A 23,376-nucleotide genomic window follows, 5' to 3' on the forward strand; every position below is an offset into this window, starting at 1 on the left:
CTCCTGCACAACGCCGGCCACAATCTCACCACCCACTCCTGCGAAAAACCTCTCACCTATGTCTGAGCTATTGAAGTCCTCCAATCGTGGTTTAAAGACTTCAAGGAGCAGAGAATCCTCCAGCAAGTGACCCATGCCCCATGCTACAAAGGAAGGCGAAAAACTTCCAGGGTCTCTTCCAGTCCAAGATTCACCAGCCAGATACCCAGTAAGTAAACTGTAGTGAAGCTCACAAGAGCTACTCTGGATCAACTTCTTAATACTCAGCCGTTGATTCCATTCCTTTCCTTGTTACTAGAGATTGTTGGTGTAGCCTAGCAACCTTTCAGGTATCAGCATGAATAGAATTCCAGCCAGAGCCTGCCACATAGGCAGCATACCGATCATCTACTCAGGATGGGAGGCCAAGTGGGCTTAGTTATAGGATGAAGTGGGATTATGTCTCAGAGGTATTTTAGTTCAAAAAGTAAAACTATAAAAGAGGCTGTCTGTCCAGCTACAGAGAGCTATTAAAAGGAAGCACCAAAATAAAATAAACCTAGCAGCAGACTAGTCCTGCCTTTCTGGGCTCCCCCACTGCTTACAGTTCAGCTATAAACTCTGTTAGAAGTCTAGACATGTTACTCCACCAAGTCCAGTAAAAGAGAACTTGTGAAGCTCTGCTCTGAGACTAATAAATGTATCTGACAAAACACTGCTAATATAGACTCTTCCCTTTGACCTTTTGACAGGTTCATATGTAACAGTATCTCCTCCTGTATAAGCTAACATTTACAGTCACATGCATCTTGGGACACAGAAAAACCACATGATTTAAACGGTTGAGTTAAAACACAGCAGTACCAGGTTAGGCTGTGGACTGGCAATTGGCCTTCTGGTCTCTGAACATACAAATCCCCTAAAATGCAACAGGAACTGAGCTACCCCTCTTGCCTCAGATATACTGCAATACTCAGGCTCTCTACTTTGCTACTCTTCAGGACTTTAGACTGAAACTGAACCTGGAGATCAGATCTCAAGGCGTGAGCAGCTCAATCATGTTGGAACACAGGGCACAGAAAAACAGGTAACATGGAGCAGACTACTCAAACTGTACACAGTGAGGGGAAAAGACCCTTCAAGAATAAAAGGGAATTGTACACTGCACCCTCTCCATGCAATCCTAGAAGCTGTAAAAAAAAAAAAAAAAAAAAAAATCCTCTATCCCAGGCAGCCTCAGCCTTTTGCCCACTTGACAGGTATTTCTTTATTGCTTTGTCCTCTGTGTTTCTAATGGGGCTTTTTTTGGTTTATTGCTTGGATTTATGCACCAGTATCACAAAGGATATTATCACAGCTCAGGGGCCCAGGTTTGTTGTTTAATAGTAGCAGCAGAGACAAGAGGGAACAAAAGAGCATTTAACAGAAAATATAAAAATAAGCTACATAGTGCATTAATGGCCATTTTAAAAAAAATTCTGTGGCAGAATAGTGATCCTTAATCTGTAACGTTAGAAATCATAATTCTCCACCAGATTGTTTGTTTCTCGTTTCTAAAGAGCAACACAACTGAAGGCCCCTGTATTTCCCCATTCTACTTTAAGTGCAACTGTCAAATACCTTTGTTTTTGTGAGTAAAGCTCCTAGACCCCAGAAGGTTCCCCCTCCGATTGAACTCCCTCCAATCCATTCAAATTTGTCCTCTGTTTCCACCTATGAGTCAAACACAAGTTTAACAATCAATCATGGATATAAGTATGAATACATACACAACACACTTATAAACCGATTAACATATGGACTCCAAAAAATGGAAAGGATGCAAACAGTATGAATAAATGCTGTTAACAGGGCTGCTTAATGATCTAAATATCAGGTATGAAATATATAGACTCCATGGAACTACATGATCCAATCTCGGTAGGATCCATTTAGCCCTTTATCTTCAGCTACAGACTTGCTGCATGAAATTCAGTTTATGGTCTTCAGGATGACTCCTTAGAAGTCGGAAGTCCTTTCTGCTCTATGGACAAACCAACATCTCACAGTATCTGATGTAAGAGTAGGGATTTGCTTAAGAGCCCTGGCCGAAATTTCCTCCCTTCTTCTCCCCATATGTTCAGTGTGCCAGCTGTCCACTTGGCTGCCACACTCCAACAGAGGTGGCAGCATTTCAATGGCAAAATTCTCTTATGTAAAGAATTTGTAGCGTCCTTGTCTTTAGATTATAAGAACTGGGTATGTCTGCGCTGCAATACAATACCTGCAGCTGGCCCAAGTCAGCTGTCTCAGGCTCATGGGACTATAGAATTGCAGTGTAGATGTTCAGGCTCCAGCCAGCTGACGTGGGCCAGCCACTGGTATTGTATTGCAATGTAGACCTACCCACTTGTTGAACATATTCGTACAGATCACAGCACAATCTTAATTGAGGCCTTTGGGTACTTCTACCACAATAGTTACAAAAATACAATAAGTTATCTATAAGCTGAGATTCCTTGCCTTTGTTACATATCCAAGTTATACTTTGAAATCCTACATTGCTTCTATAATCTCTCACTCTGTATCTGGCCCACTGGTTACCATATAGCTTTTTCTTTAACCCAGACTGCTTAGGGATTAGAACTACAGACATGCTTTTACAGAAAGAGTTGCTTTAATGGACTGAGCATGATTTTAGCCACTACAGATGTGCATAGGATAGTTACTAGATTTAATTTAGAGGATATTAACTATGACAACACAACCCTTGTCACATGCCGAGAGTTGGAAATTGTTAGTCACTAATACAACGTACAGTGCTTTCGATCATAACCAGTCCTCTAAAACTTCTGAAGCAGGGAAGCACTGCCACCCCCCATACCCACTTTATATACTGAGAAGTTCCGGCAAAGAAGTTTAAGGCAGGCATTCTTCTTCTGCTCAGAGCATCCATCTGAAGACTAAAGGCTTTTCTACCCTAGAAATGCTACCACAGTGCAACTGTACTGCTTCAGTGTAAACACTACCTCCACTGACAGGAGGGGGTTCTCTCTTCAGAAAAGGTAATCCACCTCACACCCCAGAGACATGACATGATGATGATGTAGTTTCCCAGTGTGGACCAGCCCTAAGCATTTATCCATAAGTGGCTGCCAAAAGTGTGTTTTTGTATTTGTCATTTGCAGCTGCAGTATTACACTAGCCTCTTTAAGCACAGCATTATCCAACTAAAAGGGGACAGATGGTAGTGCAGTGGAAAAGCAGGTAAAACGTATATTAAGAAATGGAAGTCAACATGTGTGGTTGTGGTTTGGGTCTTTTTGTTTAAAATTTGATAACCCAGAAAGGAAACAAACATCAATCTGACAGTCTTACATGTAGATCTAGATGACTACCGTTCATCAGTTTGAGGACACAACCCTCCCGCTCTCCCCACACACACTAAATGAAATAGTCTAATGGCTTACTCACCTTCACTATAGAAACCCCAGAGCCAATATTGACTAGCAAATAAGGGAAAATATTTGGATGATTTGTCTGAAATCGGAATTCCGTATCTGAATCTTTCTGGTATGCAAACACCTCATGGGGTATATTTTTTAACACAAAGTTACACCCTTTAATTAGGCAAGTCATTACATCTTCTTTATCCACCCTGAAGAGAAAACACACACACTTATAAACAGAATAATCCTAAAGACAATATGCCCTTTTAAAAATTACCTTTTTTCCACACACATCCAACAACACTTGGCAGGAAAACAGAAATCAACAATCATGACTTTTAATGGCTTATGATTTTGGACACAGTCTATGTAGATTTGTTATGTACAGAAAAATATTGACATGAGAAAATACAATAGTTACAGGCTAAAGATTCCAGAGCTTTGCAATTCCTGTTGTTAAAGAACTGATAGCATTTATATAGTGCTTTGAATTTTGAATCCACTGTGATAGGTATTCCAGAGATAGGAATGATGGTTTCCATAGGAACTCTCCTCAAAATGAATCCAAAGCACTTTAGAAACTGATGGAGAATCACTTGCCCACCACTGAAATGCAGCCACCTCTGAGATAAGAGTTGAACTGTCTAACATCAGAGTTACACTACATAGTGTTTAGGACACAGAGGTAAGATTACCATATGCAGCTGAAACCGCAGGGAGAGTTTTAGGGAAGCAGAATATATTAACAATGCTGGAGTTTAGCCAGGACCCTGAGGGTAAGACCCCTATTGTGTCAAATTTTCAGATCTTTAGTGACCTTCGTTATTTGTCAACTGAAAGATGGCATGTATGGCAGCACAGCACACCCAACCAACATGCTGGGGAAATTCAGTACCAACACAGAGGGACAAGTATCTCCTAGTGAATTACAATCACATCAACATTCCTTGATGTCACCCATTCAAGCCCAGCCTTGCTAAGCTTATGAGATCCTAGAAGATTACAGTACAAGCACGTAAGGCTACAGTCTAACATTTACTAGTGACAGTATTTTATCTTTCAAAAAGAGTTTGATTTTCAACCAGTTTCCACTTACTTCAGTCCTAGTTTCTTCTCAATGAGGTCTTTGAATTTGTAGGCACCACCCCCTGTGGCTTTGAGCACTTTAGTTTCTGTGTTGACAAGATGGTCTTTAATGAAATCTAAGCAGGTTTCAATGTAAGTGTTCTCAAATTTAATGAAGTGCAGTCGAGCCGTGATTTCCTCTTGAACTGTAATTTCATATGGAGATTCATGTTCTATGTCCTAAAAAATTCAGAGTAAGTATTTCTCTTTTGGCTTCACTTGTCAGGACATTTTTCTGAGCAGTAGAGTTAGTTATTCAGTAAGCTAGTGAATATTTCCATTTGTATTTTCTATGCATGCAACAACTACCTAATGGCTACCAAAGCCTCCCCACGAACACCCTCAATTTTCTTCACATAATATAATTGTAATACACACTAACTCATAGAGAATGCCCATTCCTCTATCTTTACACAGGCATACACAGAAAGCACCAGTGTACCAGACAGAACTTGAGTTTAGAACTTCAGCAGTCTTGTATTTTGTATATAAGATGGCGACCCTAATGTTGCATACATCAGCTGCATAGAGTCAAGCATTCCTTAATATCCAAGCCCATGAAGAGTATATATGACCATTGGTTTGATGCATGAGAGCCAACACCAAAAGATCGGTTCAGAAGACTCCTACCTTTTTATTCTAAGAACCAAGTAACTAGCCTTACTCATCCAATGGTATTTATTATTCACACAGCATGTCAAACAAGAGCGCCAAACTATACCATGGTCAAAGAGCCAACAGTTGGAGGAAAGCTTCCTCCCACCCCACAAATGCTGCAGTAAGACAAACTCTCTCCCTGCCCCCCCTCCCCCCACTTTGAAAGGGGGACTTGAAATTTGTGTCAGGAACGTCTTTTGCCATCCTTGTGAAAATATGTCCAAATTATCAGCCTTGGGAGGGGAATCGGGGGGGGGGGAATCAAACGAGGCAGGGATCATGTGGAAAAAATAGTCTGATTATGTGATCACATACTATCATAATGTACATCCATAAGGTGACCAAGTTAAGGCTGCCTGTGCAATCTCAAATCTGGCATTTCCTAACTTGACTTAGCAGCCTTAGTAACGTCCTTTTAACAAGTTTTTGTTGAGTACGCATCATGCTGTGTTCTTCATGCGAGCTTGGGACTAGAACTCTTCCCCAATGAAATAGAAGTGTCAGCTGGCACACCTGGGCCAAATGGTTGTTTCACCTGAAATACTGAATCAAACTCTATCGGTGTGAACAAAAACAAGGGTCTCACACACACGTAACCTGAAATGCAAGTATCTACAAATGGTTAGGTGCACACTCAAAAATTTCCGCATTGCAAGCTATAATGCAGGACAACAGTAATTGATAATTTAAGGTCTCAGGTAGGACAATCGCCCTGGAATTTCCTTCTTGACCCCCAGCAGCCTGACTTCCACCCTCCTCCAAATCCCTTCTCAAAACCCAATTCAGTATTGGCTTATAAGCTTAGATGTTAGGTTTGTTTTTCATTTCAGATACTGTACATGCACTGCTCACTCACGTGAGCACACAACCTTACTGTCATTACCAACAATTCTTCCTTGTGCTAAGCCTCCCATTTTGTTTTTAACGCCTCTTAATTTAGGGTCCAAACTTGTAAACCCTTACTACAGTGCTTCAGGTCAATGGGACTCCTCACAGCAGGAACCATTAAGGGTTTGTAGGATTGGACTTTAATACCATGAGCAACTCGTGGCAAGAGCTGTGCTCTGAAGTACCGTGCACATATATAGTGCTATATAAATAATAGATATTCCTGGTGCCGTCTGAAAATTGATATTATGGAAAACTGCCCTGTTTCAAATTTCCATTTTTTTTTGTTTTCTCATGCCTGCTCACATTAGAGGTTCTGGTTTGCTATATAATGCAATTCTTACCTTTCCAGAATGATCAAAAGATCTCACTCTTGCTACTTTATGCTGCACAGTTGAATAATAAGCCAACTTGGTTAACGACCCACCTGTTATCAAAAACAAGACATCATGCATCTCAGATTCAGGCGTCAGACAGAATTTAGATACTTCTGCGTATTAGTTACCTAGCACAGTTTTAAGAATGGCTTGGCTGCAAGCAGAGCTAATTAGGCAAAGCTCTTTATTCAGTGAACCAAAGGACAGTCATTTGGGGACTGTCTTGGCATAGCTAGATCCAGATGCATTGCGTGAAGGTAGAAGCTCCACAGAAGGGACTCAAGCCCAACTGATGCTGGGGTGGCTGAAGATGAACAGAGGTCATGAGTTCACTTCCTAGTTACCTCACAGTATGCATGTAAACAGACTACTTGCTTGAGTAAGGGCTATTCAGGTGATTATAAATAGATGATTGCAGGATTGGAAATTTAACTTCCGGCCCCTCCAAGATTCAAGAAAGCTTCTTTCCCCCATGAAATAAAATCCCTTAGCACAGACAGGCTCTCTACTGGAGGTAATGAAATCAAGCTTTCAAACTGAATGTGATCATTTTTAAGGTTGTACATCAAGAATTATGACTTTGCTAGACAGAGTAGAAGACGTCTAAAAAAACAAAGCTTTTAAACTAACAAGTATCCAAGCCATTTTTGCCAACAGTTTATAGAATTGCATTAAAGGCAATATAATTACAATGTTCTTAGGAAAGTACTTTTTCAATCTATTTTATAACTGCCAAAATAATTTAAGACTACTTGTTTTAAAGCAATGACAATTTCTTAAGGCTGTTGATCAGAATGTCGTAAGTGCTTGTTGCTTTGCATTACACAGAAATACTTTGATAGGCACCTTAAAAATATGCTTTCAAATGAAAACTGTTTCTCTTGCTTTAGTTGATTACATTTCCAGTATTTAGTGCGGTTGTCATCCAGAGTATGGCAAACACTTCACTTCATACAAGCAAAAGTGGTGCTTTCAAAAGGGTTTGCTTCAAACCCATTGGTAAATGTGAAATAATGTGTAGACTTCAGTTCACCTTTAAGGCTTCTCGGTTATCTATCACACACCTTCTTGCAATTCTATTTCTCCAGTACCATCCCATACAGGGATTACCCACTCTGACAACCCCACCCAAAACACAAACACAAACACACACACAGAGCTGACTGATTGTCTTTAAAATGGATCAGCATTGCCTATGCCCCAAGAAACCCAGCATCACCAAGATCACACACAGAGAACCAAAATCTGAGCAGTGACTGGAACCAAATTTTTAAAACTCTTTAGCCAGCACTCTACTAGTACATCAGTTTCCTTCATAATTTTATTTTACCTTCTGACTTTTGGACAGATGTTAATTTACAGGAGCCAATGCCCAAAAGCCTCTGGGCAATCTGAGAGGAAAATAAACCCCTATTTTAACCGCAAGTAGAAAATATTATTTAAAAGGTGTTATGGGCTACACATCACATAACTCCCTCCCTCCACTCCCACACACCTACATAGAAAGAAACACATCTTAAACCTTGCACCGAAGGATGCCAGTGATATGTTGTAGCCAACACAGGGCTACAACATATCAGGGCATTCAGAATCACAGATCCTGAAGGAAGATAGTGCCTCCTTTCCTCTTAGAACAGAGCCTAGGAGGGTTCTAGGTCTCGTGCTGCTGTTTTGCAAATAACTATACAATTAATTCTCCACCCTATCTCTCTCATCCAACTATTTGGAGAGGTGTCCCCTTATTAAGATCTGCATTTCTCTTAGAAAACATACAATGCACTCTTGTGGTCCACAGCAGCGTTCCGGATGCTGAACTGCCAAATCTCTCAGACACAGCCTGTGATTTTTCCAAAATCCAAGTGAAAATCTGCATGCACTAAGCCATATCATACTGCTTCACTAACTGATTCCTGGACTGCACACGTCCCCCATTGGTAAATTCAGTGTCACGCTTCTGCAAACTAAAATTTGCAGCACTAAAGATTTGTAATTTAGGCAAATGAGGAAAGTGGGTTTTTTTGTTTTTGAAGAGTGGTACAGAGGAGACACTGAGTGCCAGACAGATTAAGCAGCATATGATGGTCAGTTCCACAAGACCAATGATGACCATTTATGGTAACAAAAGCAGTGAAACTTAATAACCCTCAGACCTTCTGAAGTCCCATTCTGATGCATCAGCTGAAACTGTCACTTCCAGTTGATAAGAAAATAACTTTTTACCCTTCTCCTAGTTTTAACTTCAAAATAGAAATTCAGAGATCAACACAAGCTTGATGGATCTCTGCTGAGAAGGTACATTTACCTTCCCAACCTCTAAAAATAGGGAAATATAAAAGATAGGGATGCTTTGAAATTAAAGTGGTGTTTGTAAAGCACTTTGAGATCCCTAGATGAAAGGCACTGCAGAAGTACAAAGTTATTTCTTGATATCTACCTTGCACTGCAATTCTCTATCTAGCTAAATTGCTTTTAGCTTTATTTTCCCAGTTTGGAATTTAACCTGAGCTGCTTCACTTGCACCTAGAGAAGTATCCTGTCTCCCTTTGTGCCATTCTTGCAATGATCAAGTGCTGGCAAGGAATATGAAAAGCTGGGGGAAATCTATCCCTTCAGCCTCTGTTCCCTGGCATAAAGGTTCAACAGTGTCACAACAAGTAACATAGTAGTTTCATCTTCCCATTTGTTTGTTTTCATTTTTTGATTATATTGTGACATGCTATGCACCTTGGTCCAAGATGTCAAGACCTTTGTGTATATGCCCATTGGGTTTTCACCAGTGCATATTGGTACTTTCACAGAGAAATATCCAGTGGTGAGCTGGAGCCGGTTCGCATCGGTTTGTTAGAACCAGTTGTTAAATTTAGAAGCCCTTTTAGAACTGGCTGTTCTGCGAGGGACAACTGGTTCTAAAAGGGCTTCTAAATTTAACCGGTCAAAAGTGGCACCTTAAGCACCGACTCCATGGGTGTTCCAGCCTGGGTGCACCGGGGCTGGAGCACCCAAGGGGAAAATTTGGTGGGTGCAGCGAATCAGCTGAAGGGAGGAGGTGGAGCGGAGGTGAGGTGAGCTGGGGCCGGGCACAGGGTGGGGAGCTGCCGGTGGATGCTCTGCACCCACCAATTTTCCCCGCGGGTGCTTCAGCCCCAGTGCACCCAGGGAGTCAGTGCCTAAGGTGCCACTTTTGATGTGATCAGTGGGGGAGCGACTGCTCCCCCTGCTCCCCCCCTAGCTACGTTCTCCCACCCCTATGAGCCAGAGGGACCTGCCAGATGCTTCCTGGGAGCTGCCCCAGGTAAGCACCGCCGGGACTCCCCACCTCACCCCCTGGCAGGTACCTCTGGCTCTTAGGGGTGGGGTGGGCACCCACTACGGTGGCCCATGAGACCCTCCTGCCCAGTTCTGGGGGCAGTCAGGGGACAGAGGAGGGAGGTGGATGGGACAGGGGTCCTAGGGGTCGGGGGTGGGCAACAACCCCCTTGTTGTTAAGATTTTGGCAGCTCATCACTGGAAAAATCCCATCTCCCTAGGTGGCTGTGGGAAATGCGCACACATCCAGCTGTCAATATAGATAGGCTACTGGCATATTATAAATTCAGAAATTAGCCTTTCCTCCACCATCGCCCCCACAGTCCTTACATTCTCCCTAAAGCAAAGGGAGGGGGAAAGCAGGAGGAAAATCAGGAAAAAAAGACATAGCTAACAATACTATGTCTTTCTCCTGAATGTGTTTTTTGAGGGGGTGGGTAGAAGACAACGGCGTCAGAGTTTGTCTACAATGTAAGCTCAGGGTTAGTACAACTCGCATTAGCAGACCGTGGGGTTGTCAGCCTAGGTTTTGAGTACCCCTACGCTCACTTCTAATCTGAGGTTAGGAAGAGTTGAACCCCCAGCTCAACCTGGGGCTCCAGCATCTATGCGGCCCAGCGTTCAACCAGGCGTATCCCAGTCGTCCTAGCACCCTCTCAAAATGTGACCGCTCTAGCCTTTGTCTGCGGGGCAGCATGGGGAAACCTGACCGTCCACCAAGCTTAACTGTCCAGAGGACAAAGGAAGTCAGCCCCTGGGCCCGTCAACTACTTTTGAAGGACGCCCCCGAGCACAAGTCCGGAGGGGCTGCACCTACACCGAAAAGCAGCAGGGCTTGAACCCTGGGTCGCAGGGTGGGAGCCTGGGGCCGAGGCCTGAGTTAGCCTGATGTGTGCGCCAAGTTCTGCCTCCAGGCCCGCTCTCCCGAACCGCGCACCCGCCCGCGCCGAGGCAGCCCGGCCCCCCTCACGGGGGCTGACCCCCTTCACTCCTCTCCCTTGACGCTGCGGAGGCCTCCCTCAGAGGGGCCCGTCCCCTAGCCCCCTCCCCGGGGTCGCCCCCTCTCCTAGGCTGCTGTCCTCCGGCCCCCTTTCGTCTCCCCCGCAACGGGCCCCACCCCGCTCTCCTCGGCTGGCCCCTCCAGCCTGTTTACCACCCCGGCCGGCCCGTTAGCAGCCCCCGGCGGCATGCTGGGACTTGTAGTTCGACTGCCCGCCCTCTGCCTCGCCACGGGAGCGCCTCTGGACCACAACTCCCGCCGTGTCCCGCTCCGCCAGCCCGCCGCGGCGCACGCCGGGAGCCGTAGTCCCTCTCCCGCTCCAGGCAGTGTGCGTCGCGCCCAGCGGGACTGCATTTCCCAACGTGCCCTGCGCGCCACTGGCTGCCCGTCCCGGCGGTTTCCCTGAGCGGTCAGAGCCGCTCCCCGCCCTCGACCGCTGCCGCCCCCGAGGCGCCCGCCCGGTTACCGATGTCTATGGCGAAGCACTTGGCGTTCTCCAGGTTGCGGAAGATCTCGTCAGGCGGGAGAGTGATGCTCTTGTCCAGGCTGCTGTCACTGCCGCTGCTGGTACCTCGCCCGGCCCGCTCCGCCATTTTGAACGCCACCCACCACCTTGTCTGGCCTCATCGGTATGCAAATATATGCGCATATATTTACATATTAATATGGTATGTGCCCATATTATGCAAATGAGGGCAGGCTGGGGCTCCCTAAAGCTTTACCAGCATTCATCCTTTTTGCCCAGGGCGGTGTGAGAAGGTGGATCGTGGCCCCATTTTATCTGCAGCCGAAAAAGTTATGAGGGGGTGGAACTGGGCTCCATATTTTTTACCTTACAAAGTTATTGGTAGGTTAGAACTTTGATGCCAAATAATCTGCCCGCCCCCCCAAAAGTTACAGGGGTCTAGAGCTATGATCTACAACGTTATAGGTGTGTGAGGGTCTGGATTCACTTTTATTTGCACCTCGGAGTTGCTGAGGGGTTTCCACCTGGCCCCATTTCATCCTCAGCCCACAAAGTTACTGAAGAGATGGTAGGGGGTGTGTTGGGGGTTTGTGTTCCATTTCATCTGAAGTCCCAAAGTTATTGAGGGGAAAAGGCACATTGATACAAATAATCTGTTTGCCTCTTCTCTAATATAGCATCATCATTTATTTTTATTAGCAATGATACTTTCTATGGGTCTCTCATCCAAGGATCTCAAAGTACCTTATGATCATAAATTGTTGTTAATAATACTAGTACACTATAATATCCTGCATTTACAGTAGATCACCCCAAATAAAGACTTGTAGTTTGCAGGTCCTCCCTGCTCTTGAGAGAGTTTGTACCCCCGCTCCATTTTTGGTGAGAGAAAAGGAGATTTTTCCAGGTATTGCACAAAAAATTGAGGACAAATTATTGCGAATGGATTCAGTAACACATTATATTTTGATGCTAATCTGAAGACCCCCAAACCCACCCAAATGAGAAAGGTGTTGCAGCTTTCCGTAATATTGCTGTTTCATACTGACACAGTGCTTGAACTGGGCCACAGGGTGGCATAGCACAGTTGGAGATTACAGTTCTGCTTGTGCAGCAAACATCACATGATCCCTCCCTGAAAACGTATAAGTCAAAACTGGAGTGATGGTTCAATGTGGGTAAAGAAGACAGGAGTTTTTGGAGGGTAAAGTCAGAGTCAAACAAATGTCTCTACCTGTCATAAACTAACGATAGGGCAAACAGCAAGAGAAGTGGCAATACGTAGAGCTTACATTGATGCAGGGGCATTGCTGGAAACTCCAACAATTGAGCTATTTATACAGGACTAGACAAAATACTAGCAAATATGCTGTAGGAGACACATTAGATGAGACCTGACAGACCTCTAATTTCTGTGATTCTAGGTGGGATACATTCCCTTATTGCAAACACCATTTTTTAGCTCCTTGCTTATGTGCTTCTGCATTCTCAGGTAAAACATTTGCACTAACAAATATGAGGTAAAGGCAGGTTGGTGCGGAATGGAGGTACATTTGGGTTTAACTGAAATGAGGGAGAGTTAAGGGTTATCATCAGCGTAATAGCTCCCAGTATTCCTTTTTCTCTGAATAAAGGGATACCTTGCTGGCCTAACATATAGTTTGAGTTTTGTAGCCTCTAACTTTCCCACTCTGTGGCCCTAATACTGCTCCCATTCACATCAGTGTTGTGGGTTCAAGCCCCAGGTATACTGGCTTTTCCCCGCAAGGAAGAATTAAGTAGCTACAAATATTTCTGCTTTATGTGGAAAACCATTTGGATCTAAATTTTGTTGCATCTCTTAGTACTAACTGTTGCTGCCCCACATCTATTTAATATATAAAAAGAAGGGAATTAAACATTAAGTACCTAGCAAAGTTTATTTTCACTTATGAAGTTATTTCTTCCTTACTTGAAGTGGATTCTCTGTTTCTAAAATGATGGCCCTCATTTTTCTCATTCATAGATACATCAGAGCCACCCCGGACCTATCAGTCTGAATACGGGACCGAGACCCAAGAGCTCCTGAGTTAAATCCAGCTGTGACACTCACCTTTTCTGTGATAGGTTTCAGAGGAACAGCCGTGTTAGTCTGTATTCGCAAAAAGAAAAGGAGTACTTGTGGCACCTTAGAGACTAACCAATTTATTTGAGCATGAGCTTTCGTGAGCTACAGCTCACTTCATCAGATGTTTACCGTGGAAACTGCAGCAGACTTTATATACACACAGAGAATATGAAACAATACCTCCTCCCACCCCACTGTCCTGCTGGTAATCTGTGATGTTGGGTAAGTCACTTGGGTCTAAGTGTCTAGTGATGTTTGGTTGTCTTCATTTTGGGGGAGTGATTTCTGAAGGTGCTGAGCGCTCATAACTCCAGTTGAAGTCAGTGAAACTGTATACCTTTATCACCTTGGAAAATCAGGTCTTAGACATCTGAAATTGGGCATCTGAAGATTAGGGGCTTGTTTAGAATATTTTTACTTTAATCTCTGTCTCAGTTCTTCTATATTTAAAGTGGGAATCATAATATGTAAGGGCTTAATATTATTGTTGGACGTCTGCAAGGTGTTTGATTTTGTTTGTTAAAGGGGTATATCTAGCATGTGACTAAGAAGCTGCAAAATGATCAGTTAAAAGTACAGTACTAAAGTTAAGTGTCTGTCTTTGAACTAATTTGTGAGTAGCCTTGTTAAATGAATATGAGATCTATGAGAAGTCTGCTATAGAATCATATTTATTGGACTCTTCCCCTTAGCAAGGGCTTTGCTTTCCCCTCACTGTCTCCTGGCACAGTCTCAACAACTCAGGGATACCAGCCATGAGTATAGTGGATTTGCCTTATTAAACCCAAAGGCAGACACCAAATGGCCCATTAAAACATTTCCCCTCTGAATTAAAGAAATCCTCTGACTCTGGATAGTGAGTGTTGAGGGTGGGCATTCTGCTGCATTATAGAATGTGAGTGCTTGATCCTGCAAACCCTTACTCACATGAGTAATCCCTATTCACGCTTTCCTCACTGCTGAGGAAGGCTGACTATGGCTCCTTCTGGATCTTGTCAGTGCCATTCTGTATGTTAATCAATAGGAGTCATTCAAATTACAGTGCCTTAGATCAAACTTTACAAATCTGGGTTGCTCCACAGCTGAACTGTGATCTTTGTGTATCTATTGTGAGGTCTCCTATGGTAATTCTTTAAAGAGCACTATCCTGTGAAGCCTCTGTCAAAGGGGCATCAGTTAGGGATTTCTACACAGGAGAGAATAACTTGCTGCATATAGATTCAGTAATCAGATTTTATTTTAACAGTGTGTAAAGTTTCTGCAACTTTTGAAATTCAAAATGGTTTCAAACACAGATCATACAATCGGTGCACCTGACAGATACACATCAGAGCATCCTCTGAGGATTATAGTGAATAGACTATCTTCCATAACATTATGGTACCAAAAATGTAAATATAACTTGTACAGTTGCCTTTCATGAAAGACTTTTGCTAAATATTTCTTGTAAAACCGACAACACAAGTTGATACTTTCCTTCTTATGAGGATACAAAACAAGTTACTGCCTTTATAAAAGGCATTGCATATCCTGAACATAACAAACAATACTCTGCTTTTAAGAGTAATACATCCTGAAGAATCTCCTCTACGTAGCTTGAGTTATGGTGTAACACTTTTCCAAATACACTCAATAAACTCTATAAACATTATAGAACCCCTTACAACAACAATATGAGAGCCAGATTTTCAAAGGTGCCCACTAAGATTGAATGCTCACCTTATGATTTGTGGGTCATTGATTTTTCACAAGCGGTGAACTCCCACAATTCCAGTTGAAATCAAGTGGAGTGGGATGCTGCACGCTTCGAAAATCAATGTTCTGTGAGTCTCAGGTTGGGCCGCTAAAATTGGAGGCACTCCAGTTGAGTGGACGCTTCTGAAAACTGTAGCCTAAACTTCCTAGAAGTTACTTCTTTCTAAACAAATACACTCAAAAACCTCAGCAAGGTTAAAAAAACATTAAAAGTTCCCTTTTGAACAACTCCTCAGTCATCCTACCATGAGGATTACTTTGCACATTCTTTTAGAATAGCTACCTCTCCGCGTGGTGGGAGCATTTAGATCCTTCTAGAAGGGAAATTGACATCCAAGCATAAGTATGCTCTGTAAAAGGAAAGTATTCTTCCCTACTCATTAGAGGAGTGAGAGGACTTGTACAGCAAGTCACAGTCTCCTCTGGAATATGAGTGAATGTCCAGAAACCATACAGAAGTCCTTCTAATCTACCAGGGCCTCCAAAGTCTGCTGGTGGGTTTCAGTGCTGCTTGTTTTGCAGACATTTGGTGGGCTGCAGAGGATGGAGCTGGAGAATTTGAGTCCTTGGCTGTAACTTTAGGCCTTTGGAAGTGGCACAGCAGTTTCATCTGGGTTTCTGTGTTTGCAGAATGGAGAGACAAGAACTGCAGAGCCTCTTTGAGGCACCAGGAATACCCTTCACTGTAATCCTGCTGCAGGCTTGTAGAAGTGGGTGCAAAATCTGGGGAGAGAGAAAAGATGGAGATGGGTTTTAGATAGGGACATCTAGGCTGGAGTTTGGACCGTGGATAAATGCAGCACAGGGGAGTTATTTAGAAGCGAAGGGGAAGGCACTTACTTTGACTGTATTTTAGGTAGCTGACAGTCATCTCCAGGATGTCAGCTTTCTCCAGCTTGGAGTTGGGCTGGTGTCTCTGGAACTCCTCCTCCAGCAGGAGTTTCAGCTGCTCGATGCTACTGTTAATCCGGTCCCGGCGCAGCTTCTCTACAATCGGCTTTCTCAGCTGTAACACAAGAGGGGAGAGAAAGTTAGTGACCACATTTCTCTTTTCCATCCATTTCCCATCTTCTCTGTGTAATCAGCTCAGCCTGTATCAACCACTTGCCCTTTAGTCAGTGCATGTTGCAATATGCAGTAGATACTTACTCTGTTTTTCTCTTTGGATGTTAAGATTTCCAGTGAGATAGTATTGGGTGCCATTATCCCAAATGTTCAAGTGCAGGTTTCACTTCCAATCTTGCTGTTTAGCCAGTGCAGAAAGGAGCTGGAAAGCTCTTCTATTTATACCCATAAGCTGCATACAAATGTCTGGGTCCTAAGCTTCTTTGAGTTTCCCACACTCACTAGCCAATCCATGCATTTACCAGGACAATAGAGAAAGCATCTATTACAGCATGGTAAATTGACTGTGAATTGCCTGGGGATAATACTGTGCTCCCAAAGGAGCAGGTGGACTGAGGAGCGTGTTACACAATAGAGACTGGCCTTGGAGGGAACGTGGGAAAGCATTCGTAGTCATTATAATCAGTCTTGTGCCTGATGTTGGGAACATCAACATCTCAATATGCTGCCTTTTCCCAGGCTGCGGTGAAATTAAGCACAGAAGACAGCTCCCTGGAAGGGAAAATGTCCCCTACTTTCCTGTGCCCAGAAAAGAAGCTGTAAAGGGAAAAGTGCAGAATTAGAGAGACTAAACATTTTCATTGACATTAAACCATGCTTAGATGAATACAGTGCTTGTCAATTTTCAGGCAACTGTGATCAAAATCAAAAGGGAAAACACATGTTTTTGGGGAAGGGATCTTTTTAAGAAAGATACAGTTCAAAATGCTTTTCTCCCCATCTTTTATAGACATTTTGGTTCCTCTGTCATTCTTTAAAAGTCTTAAATCTTTCTTTTTTGCTTTTTTTTCTGGGCAATCTCAATTCCTCCTATGATGGTCTGGCAAATCTGTACAATAATAATTAATAGTTGCTTTGCCCTTCCCTGACATCTTCCATTTGATATCTCAGAGCATTAGACAAATAATCATGAACTAAGCCTCACAACACTCTCCTGTGCCTCAGCCCCCATGTGCAATAGGGGAATATCTTCCTTAACACATGGGGAAACTGGGGCACCAAGGAAATCATGCCCTCACCCACACTCGGCCTCAATTATCCTATCTGCAAAATGGCTATAATACTGCAAGATTTCCTGACTCCTAGTCCAATCTCTCTCTCTGTCTCTCTCACATACAAGCACCATTTTTTTTCCAATATGTTTGACTGTTTTATACCCCATATGCATTAGATATATTTGGCACAGTCAAATCTGCCACAGGGAAGTGTGAGAATAGCACACAGGTAGGTGGGTAGTCATCTGACCATGGGAATATTTTCTAAATAAATAAATAAATAATATTTGTTTTATTTTTCATCTGACCTGATGCCAGAAATCTTGGATCCTGTTCCAGAGACGCTGGCTCAGTGATTAAACTGGCTTAGAGAAATGCTTTTCTGGTCACTTCTTCCCTTACCACAGGCCCTGCACTCATGAGTATTTTGACTATTAATAAAACATATAGACCCAGATTCATGTTTCTTTCTTAATTTATATCATCAATGTAATCATCATCCTCACTGTTTAATGGTTAAAGCATTGCTTAACAGCCTTCAAGTCGTAAAATGACATAAAAGGTTGTTATAAAGAGGTGGGTGATAAATTGTTCTTCTTAACCAATAAGGCCAGGACAAGAAGCAATGGGCTTAAATTACAGCAAGGGAGGTTTAGGTTGGAAATTAGGGAAAACTTCCTCATTGTCAGGGTAGTTAAGCACTGGAACAAATTGCCTAGGGAGTTTGTGGAGTCTACATCAGTGGAGGTTTTTAAAAGCAGGCCAGAGGTGGTCCAGATAATACGCAATCCCGCCTCAGCTGTCTAGTCTTACATTGCTGCGATTCCCCATCAGACACACACACAGCTACACACATAGGTTCAAAGGGTGGACTGCAATTGAATAGTGTAATCCTAAAGAACAATCAGAAGTAGTGTACTGGAAAAAACCACCCCCAAAGTCACACAACATGCACACAGGAAATACGGGGGATGGTAACAGAAAGGAACCACTCGTGGTCACAGTAAAAACACCTTTTGGTGGGGGAAAGGTTTAAGATGCCATTTAAAGTGGAGTGGGAGGGTCTGAGATGTCAGTAAGTTCCACTCTCTAGGGAGGGGTCTGAGATGTCAGTAAGTTCCACTCTCTACCACACCAGAGGCACAGTCACCTGCTGACCTTAGCCATGATGTTAGAATCTAGAATCATGTGGTGTCAGAGCAAATATGTGAGATCTTGTTTTGACAGAGGCACCAATTCTTTCTATCATGCCTGGTCAAACTGCCATGTTTGCTTGGAGCACCATTGATTTCAGTGGGGTTTGGTGTGTGCAAATTTGTCCTCTCAGGAGCTACACATTCCAGAATTGTAAGCTGGGGCCTGAGAGAGTACCCAGAGCCAGAAATAATAACATCTAGCACTTATATAGTGCTCTTCAGCAGTAGATCTCACAGTATCACTGTTCCCATTTTACAGATGGAGAAACTGAGGTGCGGGGGGGGGGGAGTGACTTTGCCTTCCTCTGTGGTGCGGGGCATGGGTCACTTGTGGGGTTTTTTTTTGGTTTGTTTTTCCAACTAGAGTAAATGGGGGATTCTCTGTAACATGAAACCCTTAGATCAAGATTTGAGGACGTCAGTAACTCAGACAGAGGTGATGGGCCTACTACAGGGCAGATGAGATTCTGTGGCCTGTGATGTGTGGGAGGTCAGACTAGATGATCGTGATGTTCCCTCCTGGCCTTAAAGTCTGAGTCTAAGATCATCCAGTGTGTCAGTGGCCAAGACAGGAATAGAATACAGATGTCCTGAGTCCCAGTCCAGTGCTCTATTCCCTAAGCCAGACTTCCTTCCACAGAACCCAGCTCTTCAGCTCTGCTGTTCACAGATTAAGGACCTAATTTTCTACATGCCTCAGTTTCCCCATTGTTACAAAGACGTTAATGAAAGCCTCATCTAACACTCTTTGTCAACCTTTTAAAATGCAGAGAAAAAACAAATAAACTTTTTTCTCTAAGCTCACTGTATGACCTCTCCATACTTCAGTTTCCCCATATGAAAAATTGGGCTGACAATGGTATCACGTATGGCTGCATGTAAATAATAACACACACACCGTTGCTGAAAGGGCGAATCTGTTAAAGTTTGAAATCCTGCAAAGTATATTTTACTGGTCATAAAATTTTGTCATAAAGTTATCTAGCTGTTTTTATGAATCAGTTGCTGTAGTAGTTAACTCTATGACTTCATGTGACAATGAGTTCCTTTCAGTTACCCCAGGGCGTGTTATATGTTAATAGCTTATTCATTATTTTTTATTGTTTTTCAAAGCACGTGGGTGACTCAGCAACACAAGTCCCGTTAAAAGTCTGCCTCTAGGTCACTTTATACATTTTGAATTATTATTATTATTATTATTACTTATTATTTTATTTTATATTAGCCAATACAGGACGACACACACTTTGATCACTGTTGTATCTCACGGTGAAAATATAATGCAAAGCTCTGTACAGGATCAGCAGTATGTCACATGCATTGGACAGGAAGTCCTGCCACACGCTGGATGAGTGGGGATGTGTTTTCAGCAGCAGAAGGGCACCATCAGGTGGGAGGTTTCCTTCAGCCAGAGAAGCTTTTGATCCAATTTTCAATTCTGAAAATATGAAATGAGTGGTTTTAAATAATGCCATCCTCTCCCCGGCACAATGCCCGGGAACGCAAAGGACTGAACCAGCCCTTATTGATTAAAGCATTATCCCTTTCTCCGAGTGCTGGCCAGATGGTATAGAAGGCATTAGCTTTCTTCTCAGGACCTGCAGAAGCACACTTCTATTGTTGACAGTTTAACACTGTGAATGGAGTGATGTGTGGGAAACTCTCAAAATTCCGGACTCACACCATCTGAGGTGAATGGTGAACTAGGCAGGCTGCCTTGCATTGCATGCACAAAACAACAAGCCTCTGGGGTTACAAACTCCAGCTTCCCTCTCTCTGTGTCATCAGTTGGAAAAGACCAGAGCTCTAGCACCACCCTCCTCTTTTCCGCCTCACCCCCCTCCCCATTCACAAATCAAAGAAATAAGCCAGTCCTTTCATATTTGCTTTGATTGTATTATGCAGGTCTAAATACTTTATGGTAAGTGAATATTTGTGAATTAGTATTTCCTCACATGGTAATCTCAGATTAATAAAATCCCTAATTTTTCCACGGTATGCATCCGATGAAGTGAGCTGTAGCTCACGAAAGCTCATGCTCAAATAAATTGGTTAGTCTCTAAGGTGCCACAAGTCCTCCTTTTCTTTTTGCGAATACAGACTAACACGGCTGCTACTCTGAAACCTAATTTAAGGCTGCCACATAAGTAGATTCATATGTAATGTATATTTTATTTATTTCCACAAGGAAGAACAAACATTGACTATATAATCATTATCACCTCTGAATATGGTGGAAATCAGAGCGTCAAGGTGATTAGAATGGGATGCTACTGTACTTTAGCTGGAGTCATATTCTCCTCCCCCCCCCAAATATTCACTATTACATTTGAGCACCTGCAAAGCATCTTTGTGCATCAACATATCTTTATGTAAGTAGTCTATTCGGTAGGTCAAACTCTTCCCTGTGGTATTGCCATCAATGAAGTTACCCCAGGGATAAATTTGTCTGCCTCTATCTCATGTCCTTTGCACCACTTTTTTTAGTTTATCCCATGTAACATCATTGTCTTATTTTCTTTAACCCTGCAACACAATTTATGAGTCAATTTGAATGAAAAATACATGGTCTATTCAGAGTGGTAGCTGTGTTAGTCTGTGCAAAAACAATGAGGAGTCCTTGTGGCACCTTAGACTAACAAATTTATTTGGGCATAAGCTTTCGTGGACATCTAAGATATTTGCCCTTCTGGAAGAAAATAATTTGTATTGTCAACAGTCTGTTTGTCTTTAATAAAAGGTTAGTAACTAAAATGTTGGTCTTGTTTCCGTCTGGCAAACATGGCTATTTTTTGTTTAGTTTTGCTTTTTAAAGGGAAGCTGAAAAGTTCAGTTTCCGTAGCAGTTTGTCGTGTTAAAAACATGCTTGTGCTCCAAGATCACCCATTGTGGGAGGGGTTTGTGGCTTTCAACTAGCAGTAACTGTAGGGGAAGCAGAGAATGTTGTTTTGTGTGAGACTCACAAAAATCGTTATAAGTTGTTTCCCCCCCTCCCCGGTTCCCTTCCCCTCCATTGTTAATGGAATGATAGATTTAAAGAAACAAACCACAACATGCACAAAAGACACTGGAATCTAGATTATACTAATCAGGTAATTCCAATTTTTGTAGATCTGCTAACTGCAGTGGTCTAAATAATTACCCTCTTCTTTGTATGAAGTGGTGTTTTAGCAGTGTTGATCCCAAGATATTAGACAGACAAGGTGGGTGAGATAATATGTTTTATTGTACCAGCTTTTGAGTTTACACAGAGCTCTTCCTCAGGTCTGGGAAAGGTACTCCGAGTGCCACAGCTAAATACAAGGTGGAACAGATTGTTTAGCAAACATGATTAACACATATTTCAAGGGACCTATTCTAGGTGAAGTGGTCGTTAACACCTCTCCTGTCACAAGGGGGAGAGAAGGAGGAGGGAAAAAGCTGGGAGGGGTGGTTAGTGAGTTATGGATTGTTGTAATAAGCCATAAATCCAGTGTCTCTAAACAGTCCATGATTTTTAATGTCTAACAAAGTTATTAATTTAAGCTCCCAGGCTCATCTTTTGAAGGTGTTGTGCAAGCTTCCTTTGAGGATGAGGACTGAGAAGTCAGATACAGAACCATCACTTTGTGAGAAGTGTTCACTCACAGGTGATATGGTGGTTTTGTCTTTTTTTATAATTTTTTATGAGAGAGTTCATTCACGAGCGTAGTGATTGTCTTGTTTCACCCATATAGTTGCTATTGGGGACATGTAGTGCACTCTCTTCATTGTAATGCTTCCTGTCATATTTCATTGCTGTGAAATATGGACCAGATCTTGAGAGATGGACTGCAGCTGAGCACTTAAGCCATTGCACCTGTGACGTTCATTTTCTCAGTGGCCTTGTTCAATCATGAATCACGTTAACAGTCAATAGCAGCACTGTGAATATAGGACAGCTTCAAAACTATGATAAGAATCACAGAGGAGAATAGAGGGGCTGATCTATCTAGTTACGTTCATTATTTTCAGAGTAACAGCCGTGTTAGTCTGTATTCGCAAAAAGAAAAGGAGTACTTGTGGCACCTTAGAGACTAACCAATTTATTTGAGCATGAGCTTTCGTGAGCTACAGCTCACTTCATCAGATGTATGCATCTGATGAAGTGAGCTGTAGCTCACGAAAGCTCATGCTCAAATAAATTGGTTAGTCTCTAAGGTTCATTATTTTGTATTGATTAAAAATTGGCACCAGAAATCAGTGATGTCACAAAGGCTGAGTCTTCTGTACACTATGGCCATGTGACCCCCACCTGCTGTAAGGCCAGGCCTTAGTGTAGATGAGAATCAGGCCCATAACATTTTATCAGTCATAACAATCAAATGCATCCAGAGTTGCCCCCCCCCCTTTTTTTTTTAAACTCCCATCTCATCCTAGGTGACTATCCCCATTCTTGGCACTCTCCCGCCCTTGGGAAGCATGGTGTTTATTATGCTGATCCTACAGCCCAGGGATACTCTTCTGACAAAGACCCTATTAACCTCAGAGTGTGGGCCTGAGTTTCTCAGAGTTTCCCACACTTTCTTCCCTATTTATGACATTCAAGGGAATCACAAAAGAAGCGTGCCTCACAACAGCCCCCATTAGTGACACTCTTTGACTCCGCATTGTGATTACCAGCAATTCCTGTCCCAATAGACCATCTGGAGAGCTATTTTCCCAAGGAGCACATTGATCGATCAGTATTATCCAGGCCCTTTTAAAACTTGGGAATGTTATGCTCTTTGACACTAAATAGGTGGCTTGAGGATGGATTGTCAGCTAGATTTTAAGATATCTAAGGTGCAGAAAAAGATGATGATTGTTCTTTTAAAACACACACACACATGCAGTATCGATACCTTTTATGAGACAGGGTGACATGAAGTCAGGAAGTAGCATAAAATGCAAAAGAGGGTTATGTGAATGTAATGCTGGATGCACAGCCCAGGAGAATAAACTTCACTCTTTA

The 23,376-nt window shown here is 42.8% G+C and overlaps 2 protein-coding genes across 3 annotated transcripts in view; both read right to left on the reverse strand.

Annotated features, from left to right (window-relative positions):
• The window catches only part of PANK4 (pantothenate kinase 4 (inactive)), a 28,871-nt gene extending 17,513 nt beyond the window's left edge, over positions 1 to 11,358 (reverse strand). The window contains exons 1-5 of one of the 2 annotated variants that reach the window (XM_048824567.2): positions 11,227 to 11,358; positions 6,422 to 6,504; positions 4,504 to 4,712; positions 3,433 to 3,616; positions 1,600 to 1,692 (exon numbers count right to left, since the gene is read on the reverse strand). In XM_048824567.2, the coding sequence (XP_048680524.1) occupies positions 1,600 to 1,692; positions 3,433 to 3,616; positions 4,504 to 4,712; positions 6,422 to 6,504; positions 11,227 to 11,353 (696 nt within the window). In that variant the 5' untranslated portion in view covers positions 11,354 to 11,358. Of the gene's footprint in view, positions 1 to 1,599; positions 1,693 to 3,432; positions 3,617 to 4,503; positions 4,713 to 6,421; positions 6,505 to 8,227; positions 9,337 to 11,226 lie in introns of those variants that run through there. The other variant, XM_048824568.2, reaches the window with a different exon arrangement.
• A 3,194-nt stretch (positions 11,359 to 14,552) lies between these two features.
• Positions 14,553 to 16,346, reverse strand: LOC125624202 (transcription factor HES-5). Its single transcript, XM_048824587.2, has 3 exons — positions 16,238 to 16,346; positions 15,929 to 16,094; positions 14,553 to 15,811 (listed from the first exon to the last, which is right to left on the reverse strand). The coding sequence occupies exons 1-3, from the start codon at positions 16,289 to 16,291 to the stop codon at positions 15,558 to 15,560; spliced, it is 474 nt and encodes a 157-aa protein (XP_048680544.1). The 5' UTR covers positions 16,292 to 16,346; the 3' UTR covers positions 14,553 to 15,557.
• Between the last annotated feature and the right edge of the window lie 7,030 nt (positions 16,347 to 23,376).

Source organism: Caretta caretta, chromosome 18 (assembly GCF_965140235.1).
Source record: "Caretta caretta isolate rCarCar2 chromosome 18, rCarCar1.hap1, whole genome shotgun sequence".
NCBI lineage: Eukaryota > Metazoa > Chordata > Testudines > Cheloniidae > Caretta > Caretta caretta.